Source organism: Botryllus schlosseri, chromosome 15, assembly GCF_051294905.1.
Source record: "Botryllus schlosseri isolate E-star chromosome 15, Bs_hap1, whole genome shotgun sequence".
In the NCBI taxonomy this organism is placed as follows: Eukaryota; Metazoa; Chordata; class Ascidiacea; order Stolidobranchia; family Styelidae; genus Botryllus; species Botryllus schlosseri.
In genome coordinates, this window is record NC_137250.1 from 20582766 (window position 1) to 20596192 (window position 13427).

Below are 13427 nucleotides of genomic sequence, written 5' to 3' on the forward strand. Positions count from 1 at the left end.
AGGGTATATGTCAGTATAGATGCGGTAAACCGGGAGTTCTTGAACTATGTATGGATTGCGATCTCATTTGCGGTCCGCAAACATGCCCTGTTAAGTTGATGTCCCCGCAATTTAACATACGTGTGCAGTAAATAGTTTTACCCTTTGTGAAGTTGATACTCATTCGCATCTAACAAGTCTAACATCTCATAAGGAAAGAGAAGGTATTTGCGAAAATGCCACGCAGATACCTTCAAACATTGGCTCTCAGAGCATGAAAGTTAGGAAGACGAAGTTCTTTTTCAAACAAGATCAGTCATTGTGGAATACTGCGGGGCCTACGATACGATAAGTTAGATAGGGTCAAAAGTATTTCAAATTAAAGTGGAAGACAGGCGTGAAAAGTGTGTAGTAACTAGTAAGTACCCATCATGTTTGGTGTTAGGCGGTAAAGTTAAAAAGATAAGTTTGTAATTCCAATCCAACCTCCGTAACTGGCGAAGAAAAGTTAAGTGTGTCGACTCCCAACAAATGCAGTGCATTTAAAAAGCCCAGTCTGTTAGTGAGCCAGTCTATACAAGCCGACAGAAAAGAACTCAACATGCACATGTGGGACCGAGAAAGACCAAAGAATGTTGTTGTGCTAGAGCAGGGGTGGCCAACCTTTTTGCTATTCACGGCCGCATTTCGATTACTTATGTAGTCTGCGGCCACATTTCAGGACATCGTCGTAATGAAATAACTGGACACCAAATACCCATGTTAAACTGTCCGTGTCCATTTACCGGTGAACTCTGGACTGACCTACTTTATTGTGTAGCCTATACGTCGTTGAATAAAAAAACGAGATTATAATGTAAAATCATATTATTCAGTATATCATCTACTTCAGCATAGTGTTGCAATGGGTTACGCCGTACTTCTGGTCGGTGGAAAAGTCAAAATCGGGCTTGAAGTTATACTTCATTGATATGTTCTCATCTTAAAAGACGAGACGCTTGGTTTCCTAACACGACTTTACGATTTCTAGGCCTATACATTTCATGCATCTGCATTTCCCATTTCTACTCTGCGGATGCACGTTTCAATTGTCGGTCTTTTTACCCGTCTCGTAGTCTTTCACTTTCGTATTGGTTTCTCGGTTCGTGGATTTTGAAATTCGCACACACATTCATTAGCTTAGTTTATATTCCCCATCGTCACGGGCGTATAAAATGTGGCCCCAAGTTCATGGTTGCCAGAAGTCCAGCTCTCGTGCAGAAGCTAGCTCTCCTACCTGAAAAGGGTCTACAGTTAATTTTGCTTTTTGTGACGGCTTTTATCATTACGGATCTAAAGAATAGAAATTATTGTTCAAGGATTACGCTGCTAACAATTCGAGGCTTCTAAATGAAGAATGTTATGTAGTTTGAATTTTCGAACGTTACTGAAAGTAAAAACGATATAGTCGATCAAAACTGTGGAAACAGTTTGTATCGTAAATATAGTGATGCTGTTGATGGATTGCCCCAGCAGATTTCAGAACGTGATATGCCGAGTACATATTTTGAAACAATAATATATTCGAGAGGATCGAGAATTTGAAACGCGCCCTCACATGCTTAACATTGATGTCAGGTGGAGCATTCCGAGCTTTTATTACAAAAATTCTGGATCCATTGGCAGGTATCAATGATCAAAAGTGTCATTGATGTTACAAAAATTACGATCGCAGCTATATAGCTTGCAATATGCCTGGGTTATACTTACCTACTTTCCAAGCGATTTTCTCGGTATCATGAATTGAGCAAACATACACGGTAGCAGGCCTGCTTATCCGGCCAGAGAGGCGATTCCCTCGTTTATCAGCGAACGATTTACGCTTCGAAAGCCATCCTTTACCAATTACCCGGCGCTGAACCTGAAAATTATTCTCTGCAACTGTAGAAGTGTCTAACTGTGGTGTAGACATATTATGAGTGAGACATCAGTTCGTTACTTTCAGCGCTACCGCCTTCGTAGGTAGGGAAATAAGGCGTGTCTGTAATGTGGATTTCTTGTCTGATATGTTAGAACAGCTAATGGGATACTGAGTTTGAGTATAGAGGCTAGCCCTTTCCTTACTCGATGAGGCAATATGGGCATGAATTTTTGTTAGTGTGCATATTTTATTGCAAAAATATGAATCAAGTAATGTGGAAAACGAATTCGAGCATTTTACCAGTGTTGTATCACGATACAGTGGTGGAACAATTGGGTCTGGGCAAAATCGAGTACTTGAGTGATTCGATTCTGAATCATGTATTACGCGTCGAGTCGAGTGGAGTGTTGGAGTATCACTCATTATGACGTTACAACAGAATGTACTATGTCAAAGTTCAAATATGTACCTTTTATGCAACCACTAAGAACATAATGCCTGATATCCGTTACATTAAAGATACTTTGGTATTTTTTCGACCATACCGATTTCATTGCACTTCTTGACAATGTTGTGCGATGATCCTGACTTCGGAAATGTGTTATTTCCAGGAACGTTTGTAGCTTTGTACTATGTATTGTATGCTGCTACACGGCCAATCAAGGTTTCAAGGCTTCCGTGGAAAATAGTATCAAAAATATAATTCTAGTTAGTAAATAAACTTTGATTTGCGAGGAGTGTATACTTTCAGTGCTCGAAAAAAATCGTATTTTAGTACTCGACTCGAATCATTGAAAGTAATACTCGATTCAGATTCGAGTACTCGAATCATTGTGTCCAGCCCTAGGAACAATTGTTGCGACGCGACTGGCATCTCTGCCGAGATAACCTATATTATAATATAGTGGACATCGTGGTATTTTTATTATTGTTAGTATTGATATAAATTGTCGTCGACACCTTCCTATCTTTTCATTGTATCGTACACTTGTGGTGTATTGAAATGATGAAATTGTTGATAATAAGTTCATTTATTGAAACTTTATTGTTACGTTGTTAAAATTTTTATTCTCTGTGTAATTAACCTCATCGGATAGCATGAATTATGAGCAATTATGAGGGGGCTTCAGCACTTTTTGTATATGCTTTACGGTGAAGTTAGATGTATACAACGGACTGAAGGCCCTGTGAATTGCATATGGCATACATTGTATAAACATTAAATGTGACACAAAATTTAGCGGCAATTTGGTCGACTGGTCAGTTGTCATGTTGTCGTTTTACGGTGTATGGGTTTAAGCATGCTGTGCAATGCGTTGCAACATGTATCGGCAATCGTATTCGTGACTCCGCGGACAATAAACTATATTAGTCTGTGGATAACGTCATTGTAAAGCGAACGGTAGAATAATTTAATAATCTTTTATATGGGGATCTGGCACAGCAATTTTACGGGAAACCCTTATGTAAAGAGCTCGAGGTCCTACCTAGACCTATCAGACATGCGAAGAGCGTATCGGTCCCGTTTTGGTGCTTTCAGAATACTTTCGCATCGCTGTATGACTATTTCCGTCGAAGTCGTGGTATTTATCAAATATATGAAGTTACTAGAATCGCTGGGATATCCAACACGTAGCCTACTATATCAGTGTGAAAGTTTATGTAATGGCTAAATTATTTAAATTATCCACAATTTGACCTTAGTATGTCGTCAATATCCTCGCAGTAACCATCATTCCATATAAGGACCACCCTTTTCCTTTTTTCTTCATATATTATACGATGTAACCTGCAGGACTGTTTACGCTCGATGGAAATACTTTGAATATATGAATGCCATTTTACAGAGAAACGATCAGTTTTAAAGTAAGTTCATTCGCCACCAACTTGAGTATCGACAACCGCGCCCGATTCATCACAAACTTTATGAGCGTGTAGTAACAGTCGTGGCTTGCACACACACACTCGGCACCTTGAAAAACCGATCGATCGTGCACCGAAGCGTGACAACCACTTGGTATATAAACGGCCGTCAGCTCTGCAAACATGGACAATTTTGATGGTAGCAGCTCTAGCGCTGGCTTTTACGAGGAGGACGAAATGCCAGCCACAGAAAGCGCTTTAGCGGAGGATGCGCCGTGGAAGCAGATTCAAAAGAATACATTTACAAGATGGTGTAACGAGCATCTGAAATGTGTCAACAAGAGATTGGCCAATTTGGAAACGGATTTATCAGACGGGCTGAGGCTCATAAGCCTGTTGGAAGTTCTATCACAGAAAAGACTGGGCAAATACAACAAAAGACCCAATTTCAGGCAGATGAAACTGGAAAACGTGTCTGTCGCGTTGCAGTTTCTCGATCGAGAAAGCGTCAGGCTTGTCAGCATAGGTGAGTGATATTGTGTGACAAATGGTAGTGTCTCTGCGTGTCAAGTGCTCTCGGCAGGATTTATCAATATTTTGCTTTACCGGACGTGATGCATTCAGTGTCGTATTACAAGTGAAGGCATATCGAATTGTATTGTATTGCATTGATTGTGTGGAGGCGGTGGTTTGCTTATGTAGTGATGTCGGTTTTGCGCGTAGGTTCTATACCGGGAGTGGCGTTTGGCCGCAGGGCAACAAACTTCTCGATTTTGCTAAAGCTATTGAAAACCTAAGTGCCAGTTGTATTTATACTGGCTCCGCCCGTTTTAAAGCATGTAATTGAATAAGCTTATCCACATCTACTGCAACAGCAGATTAGACGCACTTCGTACCGTGGTGCGCCTGTGTCTTTTGTACTAATTGATGAATTGGTAATGATTAGATAGCGAGAGTACTTCAAATATGTAACCACGATTCCTGATCAAATAAACAAACCGTAATATCGACGTATTCGATGGGTTATTGAGGTCGCTCGGCGTCAGTGAATTCTAATTTGTGGCTATGTCAGCTTGCTGCATTGGTTAGGCTTAACCAGGGTGACTCAATTGACTCAAGGCGTGATGATCATACAATTTAGCGCACCCACACGGCGTCAATGTAGCAATGCTATACGAACAATGCGTAATATCCTACATGCCGATTTAAGACCTCATTAATGGAAAACTGCGAATCGCTCCAAATGCGCCATTGTCACCCGTATTACGAGCGAGAAATCACAGTACGCTACGCTAATTGCTCTTCAGCGCCAATCGAGCTGGTTCAAGGAATTTCCTTTTGTCATGCCCGTTGCTATCAAACGTTCGATTGATGCTCGAATTATGATGGGCTGAGGCACGTTCTTGAGAGTGAAAAACGAAAAATTCCTACCTTTCAGCATGCGTTTCATGTCGTTTCAACTTATTGCGTAAAATTACAAGCCTGCAGACTTGGACCACTAGATAATTCTTGTTGTCTAGTTAGGGGGAATGCCGGTAATTTAATTCGTGAACGTGATTCAATGTCCAAGTTTTCGTTAGTTCAGTAATTCCAATGTTAATCTAATTCGGAAAAAAGTAGCTATAATTCTAATTCAACTCTAATATGAAAAAAGAACTTTATCCATAATTCTTATTCTTGTCTAATGTGGAAAATGCTGTGTTGCTATAATTCTAATTCTAGTCTAGTTTGGACAATGGACAGTGATGTGTAGCTATAATTCTAATTCTAATGTAATTCGGAAAAGCTGAAAATTTAATTGTCTTTACTAAATCTCTCACCAAAAACTTGGTTTATTGTGGCTTTTAGTAACTGATCCAATAATCTTTGAAGATGGGAGCATTTCCTGTTATCATTGCGTGCACTTGACTCGATGCACCCTGCGTTATACTCATACCTTTGCCATTGCGGTTGTCACGGCCCGCTGCTGTAATAATCCATAATAGCTGTTGGTATGTACGAAAATAGATGCAGTTGTAACCTTGATGTATCTATCGTTCGCAGACAGCAAAGCTATCGTGGACGGCAATCTGAAACTCATTCTGGGTATGATATGGACGCTCATTCTGCATTACTCCATCTCCATGCCGATGTGGGACGAGGAAGACGAGCCCGCGGAGAAAGTGAACGCCACGCCCAAGCAACGCCTCCTGGGATGGATTCAAAACAAAGTACCGCAGATGACCATCACGAATTTCAACCGGGCTTGGAACGACGGCCGGGCCTTGGGGGCGTTGGTGGATAATTGTGCGCCAGGTTTGTACAAGTTATAAGTTGCAACGTAAAAGTTACGAATATCTCATCTCTTAGTTATACGGCTGGGCAATATCGAGTACCGTACCTTAATGCTTCTTGTGAAGTCATACCAGTATGGATGATAGGCAAAGTTTAGATATCTTCGTTTTATGAAACCACAAAGAATATAATGCCTATTCTACATCACATAACGATAATTTGGTGAAATGTCGACCATGCGTACTTCATTGTACGCGATTTAACTCCAGTTGATAGTTGTTGCTCTGTGTATAGTCCTAATTTCATAATTGAAAATTCTCTCATCAACAGTCATAACCTCCCGTGCTATCAAACTTTTCTGTTGGATTGCTACCATTCTCGTTGCATTTTGTGATATGACGCTATTTTGGGCGAGGAATTTTTCACTATCATAAAGGGGGGCGTGGCTAAAAGAGTTTGAGAACCACGGTTGTAGATGATGTAATACGACCCAATTTGCGGTTAACACTTTGACTGCCAACAATCCTAAATATAGGATTTTACTTAGTCCCATAAAGTGCCAGCGATCCTATATTTAGCATATTTTTGAAATGAGTACAGTAAAGTCCGGAATTGGTTCTATCCCCGGATTACGGCTGTATCCGAGGCTACTGAATAGGCTTGTTGTCATAAACCACCATTTTCGGTGCCGGAAGTATTTTTTTTAAATGACATTTGCATACAATAGGTCAACCGTTCTTTGGTTTGGCCACTAGGTGGCTTTTCATAAAATGAGCAGCAAAAAAAATGAATTATTTTTATAATTCCTTGATGTTGAAAAAAAAAATTTTTTTCATAAGTTGCGCAAGGTTTTCACTTATCAGCACGCCCGATTCCAGCCAAATATCCAGCTATGCGAAAATTCATTGTTTGCTGGCGTTTACTGGCAATTTCCATAATAGGCCTTGGCAGCTAAAGTGTTAATGCTCGATTGTGCCCAGGCATACAGCCGTATACCTTATTCTACCTGATAACTGACGCCTTGAACAGGACTTTGTCCACGATGGGACGAATGGGTGCCGGAAAACAAACTTCAGAACGCGACGGAAGCCATGGCCCTGGCCGACGATTGGCTCGGTGTACCGCAGGTCCCCAAAATGCACCCACTTCATAGATAATCGAGAATGCGTGTGAATACGAATGCCCTGCATGTCAGATGTTTGATATCGGATGAATTTCGTCTAGAATAGATTTTTTTCGTTGTGTGTTTTGAAGCCCGAGGAGTGCGTTAGCATTTACACGCACCGTGTTCAACTAGATATGGTTAGCATTAGTAAAGTGGCCCATGTATTCAAGGTATTGTCATGCGGTACTTCAAATTTTAGATCTTCCCCATAGAGTGAATGTGATGGCCGCTGTATTTAGGGCACTTACAGCACAAGTGGGCTCGAGTCGGATTACCGTGTGGTTATATTTTGTCTCTTTTTTGCATGGTATCATTCTTTGCGCGACCCTCACTTGCCTGGACATATTATATATTCATTCACTGAAATGCATGTCAACGCCTGACGTGGATAGGCTTGTGTCCCGATTGGGAAGATTGGTCGCCTGACGATTACGCGGATAACGCCAAGGAAGCGATGAAACTTGCCGAGGACTGGTTATCTGTTCCTCCGGTAGGTATTTGAATATGGTAATAGAAGATACAGAATTATTTAATATAGGGGTGTTTGTATTTTCCATCTCAGTTGGTCAGTACAAAAGTGTATATACGCACCCTTCAAAGAGCAAAGGTGGGTTTGCACACCTTATATGGTGGGGATTGCAATATTGCAATGTTTTCATATCTAAACGGAGGGTCTTAATTTGAATTTAAAATTGTGAGGTTGAATCAGAATGCACTTTGAATTGAGTTCCCAATCTACCGAGTAATACAGGGGTTGGCAAGCTGTATTGCTCTGTGTGTCGGCTTCAAAATGAACGTTTTTTTCACATACTTGCATTCAACAACACGAATGTTCAATGTTCACATACGTAAGAGGTTTTGGAAGGTACGGAACTTCAATATACGATTGAATGATATATTCACATCGAAATAAACCCTGACGAGTGTCATCCGAAAATATTCAGGTATATTTCAATATGGATATGTTATTCAGTTGTATGTTGGAGATTTACAGCAGTTCATACAGTATAAGGTCAGCAAAAAGTGTCCAGTATAAGCCAGTGACACTCTTGTTTCGATTGAAGCTTGATTTTCTTGACCACTAAATTTCTGAATATGCACTCGGAACCGTCTAAATTTCACCAGCTCAACGCAATGAATAAGACTTGTTTATCCCAATAATGAGCGTCTGGATGATCAGTTTTACGGTCCGTCTTGTTAAGCTGTTGTCTGACCGCTGTGTAGTAACGGGCTGAGAATGCGCTGACCGGTCGAGATACTTCGACGCGTCTGTTGTGTGACCGCTTCGTAACGTTGAATTGCTGTGTTAACATGTCCAAATACGGCTCTAGTAAAGCGGTTCATATTGTTGTGCTATCCGTGATTTGCCTTTTGTTAATGACATTAGTTTGTTTTGATGTAGCCATAAAACTCGTTGCGATTCTCGGTAAAGTTGCTGGCGGTAACGTAATTCAATACGAGTTGAGAGAACCTCTGGCGTTTTCACATACAGCGTGAAAACTATATCACGCCCATGTTGGCAAACAAGAATCTTGTGTGTTTTCGCTCTTCGAATAAGGTCGGGACTATACAACTTTACACCGACCTGGGACGGCCGATTGGTTGCAAGTTGTGATATAGTTTCTAATGAAATCGCATGATATCATCCTATATCCTGTGTAAACGAAATGCGGCTTGTCTCACGCATGGTATACTTCAAGACCGTATGATTCAATACCTGTATGATATACACGCGAATGATGCTATTTGAATGATGGTCGTGACTAAATCGAGTTAAATGAACGGTTTATGAGCGTGTCGGATAACATGGGTCGAATTCTAAACAGACTTAACCTTTTGAAATGTCCGACATTGTGTGACTACGCCCATTACAAACTAGATTGTAGTTACTATATCAGAGTGTGGGGCTGTAGTTGTGTCATTATGAACCTATTTCTACGGTTTTAATATAGCGACAAACATACAATTAACACGAAAATCGTGCATCGCGCCTAATCTGGTTAACGACACCTTCATGTGGTATAAAATCTTGCTGGCACCTTCATTACAATATGTGAAAAAAAGTCTCGCGATTTCTTGTGGAAATATATGTATATATATATATATATTATGGCTGGGATATGTTTCGTGTACCACAATTGGCGTCGAAAAGATGGTATATATTCCCATCAGAGTATGACAACGATATTTTCAGCTTCTCAAAATGAAGATTAGAATTAAATTGTAGCTACTCTGTTTTTTCCTAATTATATTAAATTTAGGATTACTAAAGTCGTGAAAACTTCGGAATTGAATGGAGTTCAGCTCATCAAGTCTGAGTTCATCCAGATGAGCACGAGAATGGCAAGTGTCTGTACAGCAGACTTGGCTCGTTTCTCCTGTAGCATTTTTTGGAATATCAGTAATTCGATTAGAATTAAAATTAGAGCATAGAAACATTTCTCAAATTAGATAAGAATTAGATTACCGCCATTCCGCTATAATCAGTCTCATTATGAAGCTACAATTATCTAGTTGTCCAAGTCTGGTTTCCGTGAGGGATGGTGTATACGAGTCGTTTCGAAAGCAAAATACGGTACCAGGAAGTACCGATGGCTTGATTTGCACTGTGCTCTATGATGGAAATCTGCTGAATATACACCTTTTCCCACCCATGTAATTTGTATTGCACGCTAATATCACACTGCTTCTCGCGAGAGTGCTCTGACGATCTGCTACCGGAACCCCATACCGGGCCCGGTTGCTAGTGCGTGCAGTCTACAAACTTGACTGCAGACTTGGACAAAAAGATGATTCTTGTTGACTAATTAGACTAATTAGAGCGAAATGTTGTTAATCTAAATATACTATATTTTTGAAACGTTTTTTGCTCCGATTCCAATTTAATTTTTGGTTTTCCTGTAAAAGTTGCGGGAGAAATGTATGGTGCGAAACGAGCCAAACTAGCTTTACAGACGTTAGGTATTATCATGCTCATGCAATGAATTATAATTTGATGTGAGCTGAAACTCCATTCAATGTCCAAGTTTTCGCAAGTTCGGTAATTCTGGTTCTAATCTAATTTGAAAAAAAAGCTGTGTCGCTATAATTCTAATCATATTGTAAGTTAGGAAAGCTGAAATTTTTTCAATGATCAACTCTGGTGTGAAGCTACCGAGTAAAAATACCGCTAGTTGTAGTGTTACGAGTTTTCAAATCGGAATTATGCACGAATGAACGCATTGCATTACGGAACGCGTTTTGACAGTGTCTTCCTTGCATGTAAACCGATACTCGCGCATCTGTCTGGCTTGCGTGTGTAGCCGCGGCTGAACGCGGGCAAATACCATAACGATTTGTATCGCCGCAGGTTATCGCCCCGGAGGAGATCACCAACCCTAACGTGGACGAACACAGCGTGATGACTTACCTGTCGCAGTTCCCGAAAGCGCAGCTGAAACCAGGCGCGCCGCTGAGGCCCAGGACTAACGCGAAAAGGGCGAGGGCGTACGGAAAAGGTACGTACCTGTGTATGTCTAGTGTGTGTGCGTGATGGCACTTCGAATTAACGATGCCTTGGTTACAATTAGTCTGAGATGGTCGTGGTAGCCATCATTGGTACTGGTGTGGACATAGCCGTAACGTAAATTTCTGCCCTATAGTACAAAGTAGAAGTAATTGAATGGTAAGTTCATATTGAAATGAACCCGAATATTTTCGGCTGAAACTCGCCATAGGTATAATCGTCAGCAACTAGTAGAGAATTGGAAAGAACAATCGTATCTCAAAAGATGACGTCACCAGCACAAAATGAGATCTCAAATAAGAGAGCGTTCAATGTACTATTTTAAGATGGTACACGATATACAATGTTCCCTACTATAGTAGATAATTGGAAAGAACATTATATATCAACAATATACGCGGTACGATACGATAACAAGAATGCTGCGATCGTTTATGTACAATGTTCTTTCCAATTCTCTACTAGTTTCTGACGATTACCCCCGACGAGTGTCAGCTGAAAATACCCGCGTTTATTTCAATATGAATATATGATTCAATTTTATATTTGAGTTATGCACCTCCAAGTGTTTTGATGGTAGTAGTTCCATCTTAACTTTGTTCCATATGTATTCGTGATGCTTTCGCTTATTTGCGTACTGGGTGTCCCCATCTGTTTATCCTTGAGGTGGGTTGCTCATTGCAAAACAAACAACGTCTACGCGTCTATAGGCTCGTGATGTCATACATTTCGCGGAATCTCGGCGATGAATTTTGCGTAAATAGCCCGAATTGGCGGTACAGACAGACGGCCCAATATTGCCTACATTGTGCCGTCGCGAATTGTCTAGGGAGGTTGATACCGCTGCGTCTTGTGTGTCATCGCTAAACGCTAATTCCGAAATTGGCACCGCGCCGAGTATGGGTGTATGTACTCCTTTTACGCCGCGATATCTGATGCGTTTCAATTTGTGGTTTCGACATTGCGTATGCGATAACACACTTTTCGTAATAACATATGAATCACAAAATTGTCTGAATAAACTGAATTAGAGCGAAGTGCCGCTAATCTAATTCTAGTCTAATTTGTGAAATGTTTCTTTGTTCTAATTTTAATTTTAATCTAATTTTCGGGTTTCCCCGAAAATGCTACAGGAGAACTCTATAATACAAAACGAGCCAAACTTTGTTTGCGGACAATGGACATTTTCCATGCTCAATGCTCAATTGCTCATTGCTCATGCTTATGGGGATAAACTCCGATTAGACTGAACTTGATTAAATTTCCAAGTTTTCAGTAATTCGAATCTAATTTGAAAAATCTATGTAGCTATAATTCTAATTTAATTTTTAAAATGCTGTTTAGATATCATTCTAGTTCTAATCTAATTTGAAAATGTTGTGTATAGCTTAATTCTAATATAATTTAGAAAATGCTGTTTAGCTGTGATTCTAATTCTAATCAAATTTGGAAAATGCTGTTTAGCTATCATTCTAATTCTAATCTAATTTGAGAATGTTGTGTATAGCTTAATTCTACTATAATTTGGTAAATGCTGTTTAGCTATGATTCTAATTCTAAACAAATTTGGAAAATACTGTTTAGCTATCATTCTAATTCTAATCTAATTTGAGAATGTTAGGTAGCTATAATTCTAATTCTAATATAATTTGGAAAATGCCGGTTAGCTATGATTTCAATTCTAATCAAATTTGGAAAATGCTGTTTAGCTATCATTCTAGTTCTAATCTAATTTGAAAATGTTGTGTATAGCTTAATTCTAATATAATTTGGAAAATGCTGTTTAGCTATGATTCTAATTCTAATCAAATTTGGAAAATGCTGTTTCGCTATCATTCTAATTCTAATCTAATTTGAGAATGTTGTGTATAGCTTAATTCTAATATAATTTGGTAAATGCTGTTTAGCTATGATTCTAATTCTAAACAAATTTGGAAAATACTGTTTAGCTATCATTCTAATTCTAATCTAATTTGAGAATGTTAGGTAGCTATAATTCTAATTCTAATATAATTTGGAAAATGCCGGTTAGCTATGATTCTAATTCTAATCAAATTTGGAAAATGCTGTTTAGCTATCATTCTAATTGTAATCTAATTTGAGAATGTTAGGTAGCTATAATTCTAATTCTAATATAATTTGGAAAATGCTGTTTAGCTATGATTCTAATTCTAACAAATTTGGAAAATACTGTTTAGCTATCATTCTAATTCTAATCTAATTTGAGAATGTTAGGTAGCTATGATTCTAATTCTAATCAATATTGGAAAATACTGTTCCGCTATCATCATAATTCCAATCTGATTTGGAAAAAGCTGAATGTTTTATAGTTTTCCGACATTGGCAAGTTTACTGTGGCACGGTTTATTCGGGTGCCTTTATTTTGTACATGCAAGCTAATGAAAAGCTAATGCAGCTAATTAAGCTAAGGAAAAGCTAATTAAGCTAATGAAAGGCTAATTAAGCTAATGAAAAGCTAAGTAAGCTAATGAAAAGCTAATTAAGCTAATGAAAAAGTAAGCTAATGAAAAGTAAACTAATGAAAAGCTAATGAAGCTAATTAAGCTAATGAAAAGCTAAGTAAGCTAATGAAAAGCTAATGAAAAGCTAAGTAAGCTAATGAAAAGCTAATGAAAAGCTAATTAAGCTAATGAAAAAGTAAGCTAATGAAAAGTAAGCTAATGAAAAGCTAATGAAGCTAATTAAAAGCTCATTAAGGTAATGAGAAGTAAGCTAATCAA

At 39.0% G+C, this 13427-nt stretch overlaps 2 protein-coding genes across 10 annotated transcripts in view; one reads left to right on the forward strand and one right to left on the reverse strand.

Moving 5' to 3' along the window:
- The window catches only part of LOC145457449 (epithelial membrane protein 2-like), a 417463-nt gene that overhangs the window by 385267 nt on the left and 18769 nt on the right, over positions 1-13427 (reverse strand). The gene's annotated exons all lie outside the window — the stretch shown is intronic.
- LOC145457396 (filamin-C-like) overlaps positions 3705-13427 on the forward strand; it is a 52017-nt gene continuing 42294 nt past the window's right edge. For 4 of the 9 annotated variants that reach the window (XM_080335601.1, XM_080335599.1, XM_080335600.1 and 1 more), the window contains exons 1-4: positions 3706-4268; positions 5786-6037; positions 7574-7671; positions 10531-10678. In XM_080335601.1, coding sequence (XP_080191727.1) covers positions 3926-4268; positions 5786-6037; positions 7574-7671; positions 10531-10678 — 841 coding nt within the window. In that variant the 5' untranslated portion in view covers positions 3706-3925. Of the gene's footprint in view, positions 4269-5785; positions 6038-7045; positions 7144-7573; positions 7672-10530; positions 10679-13427 lie in introns of all 9 variants that reach the window. The other 5 variants (XM_080335598.1, XM_080335603.1, XM_080335602.1 and 2 more) reach the window with 3 other exon arrangements.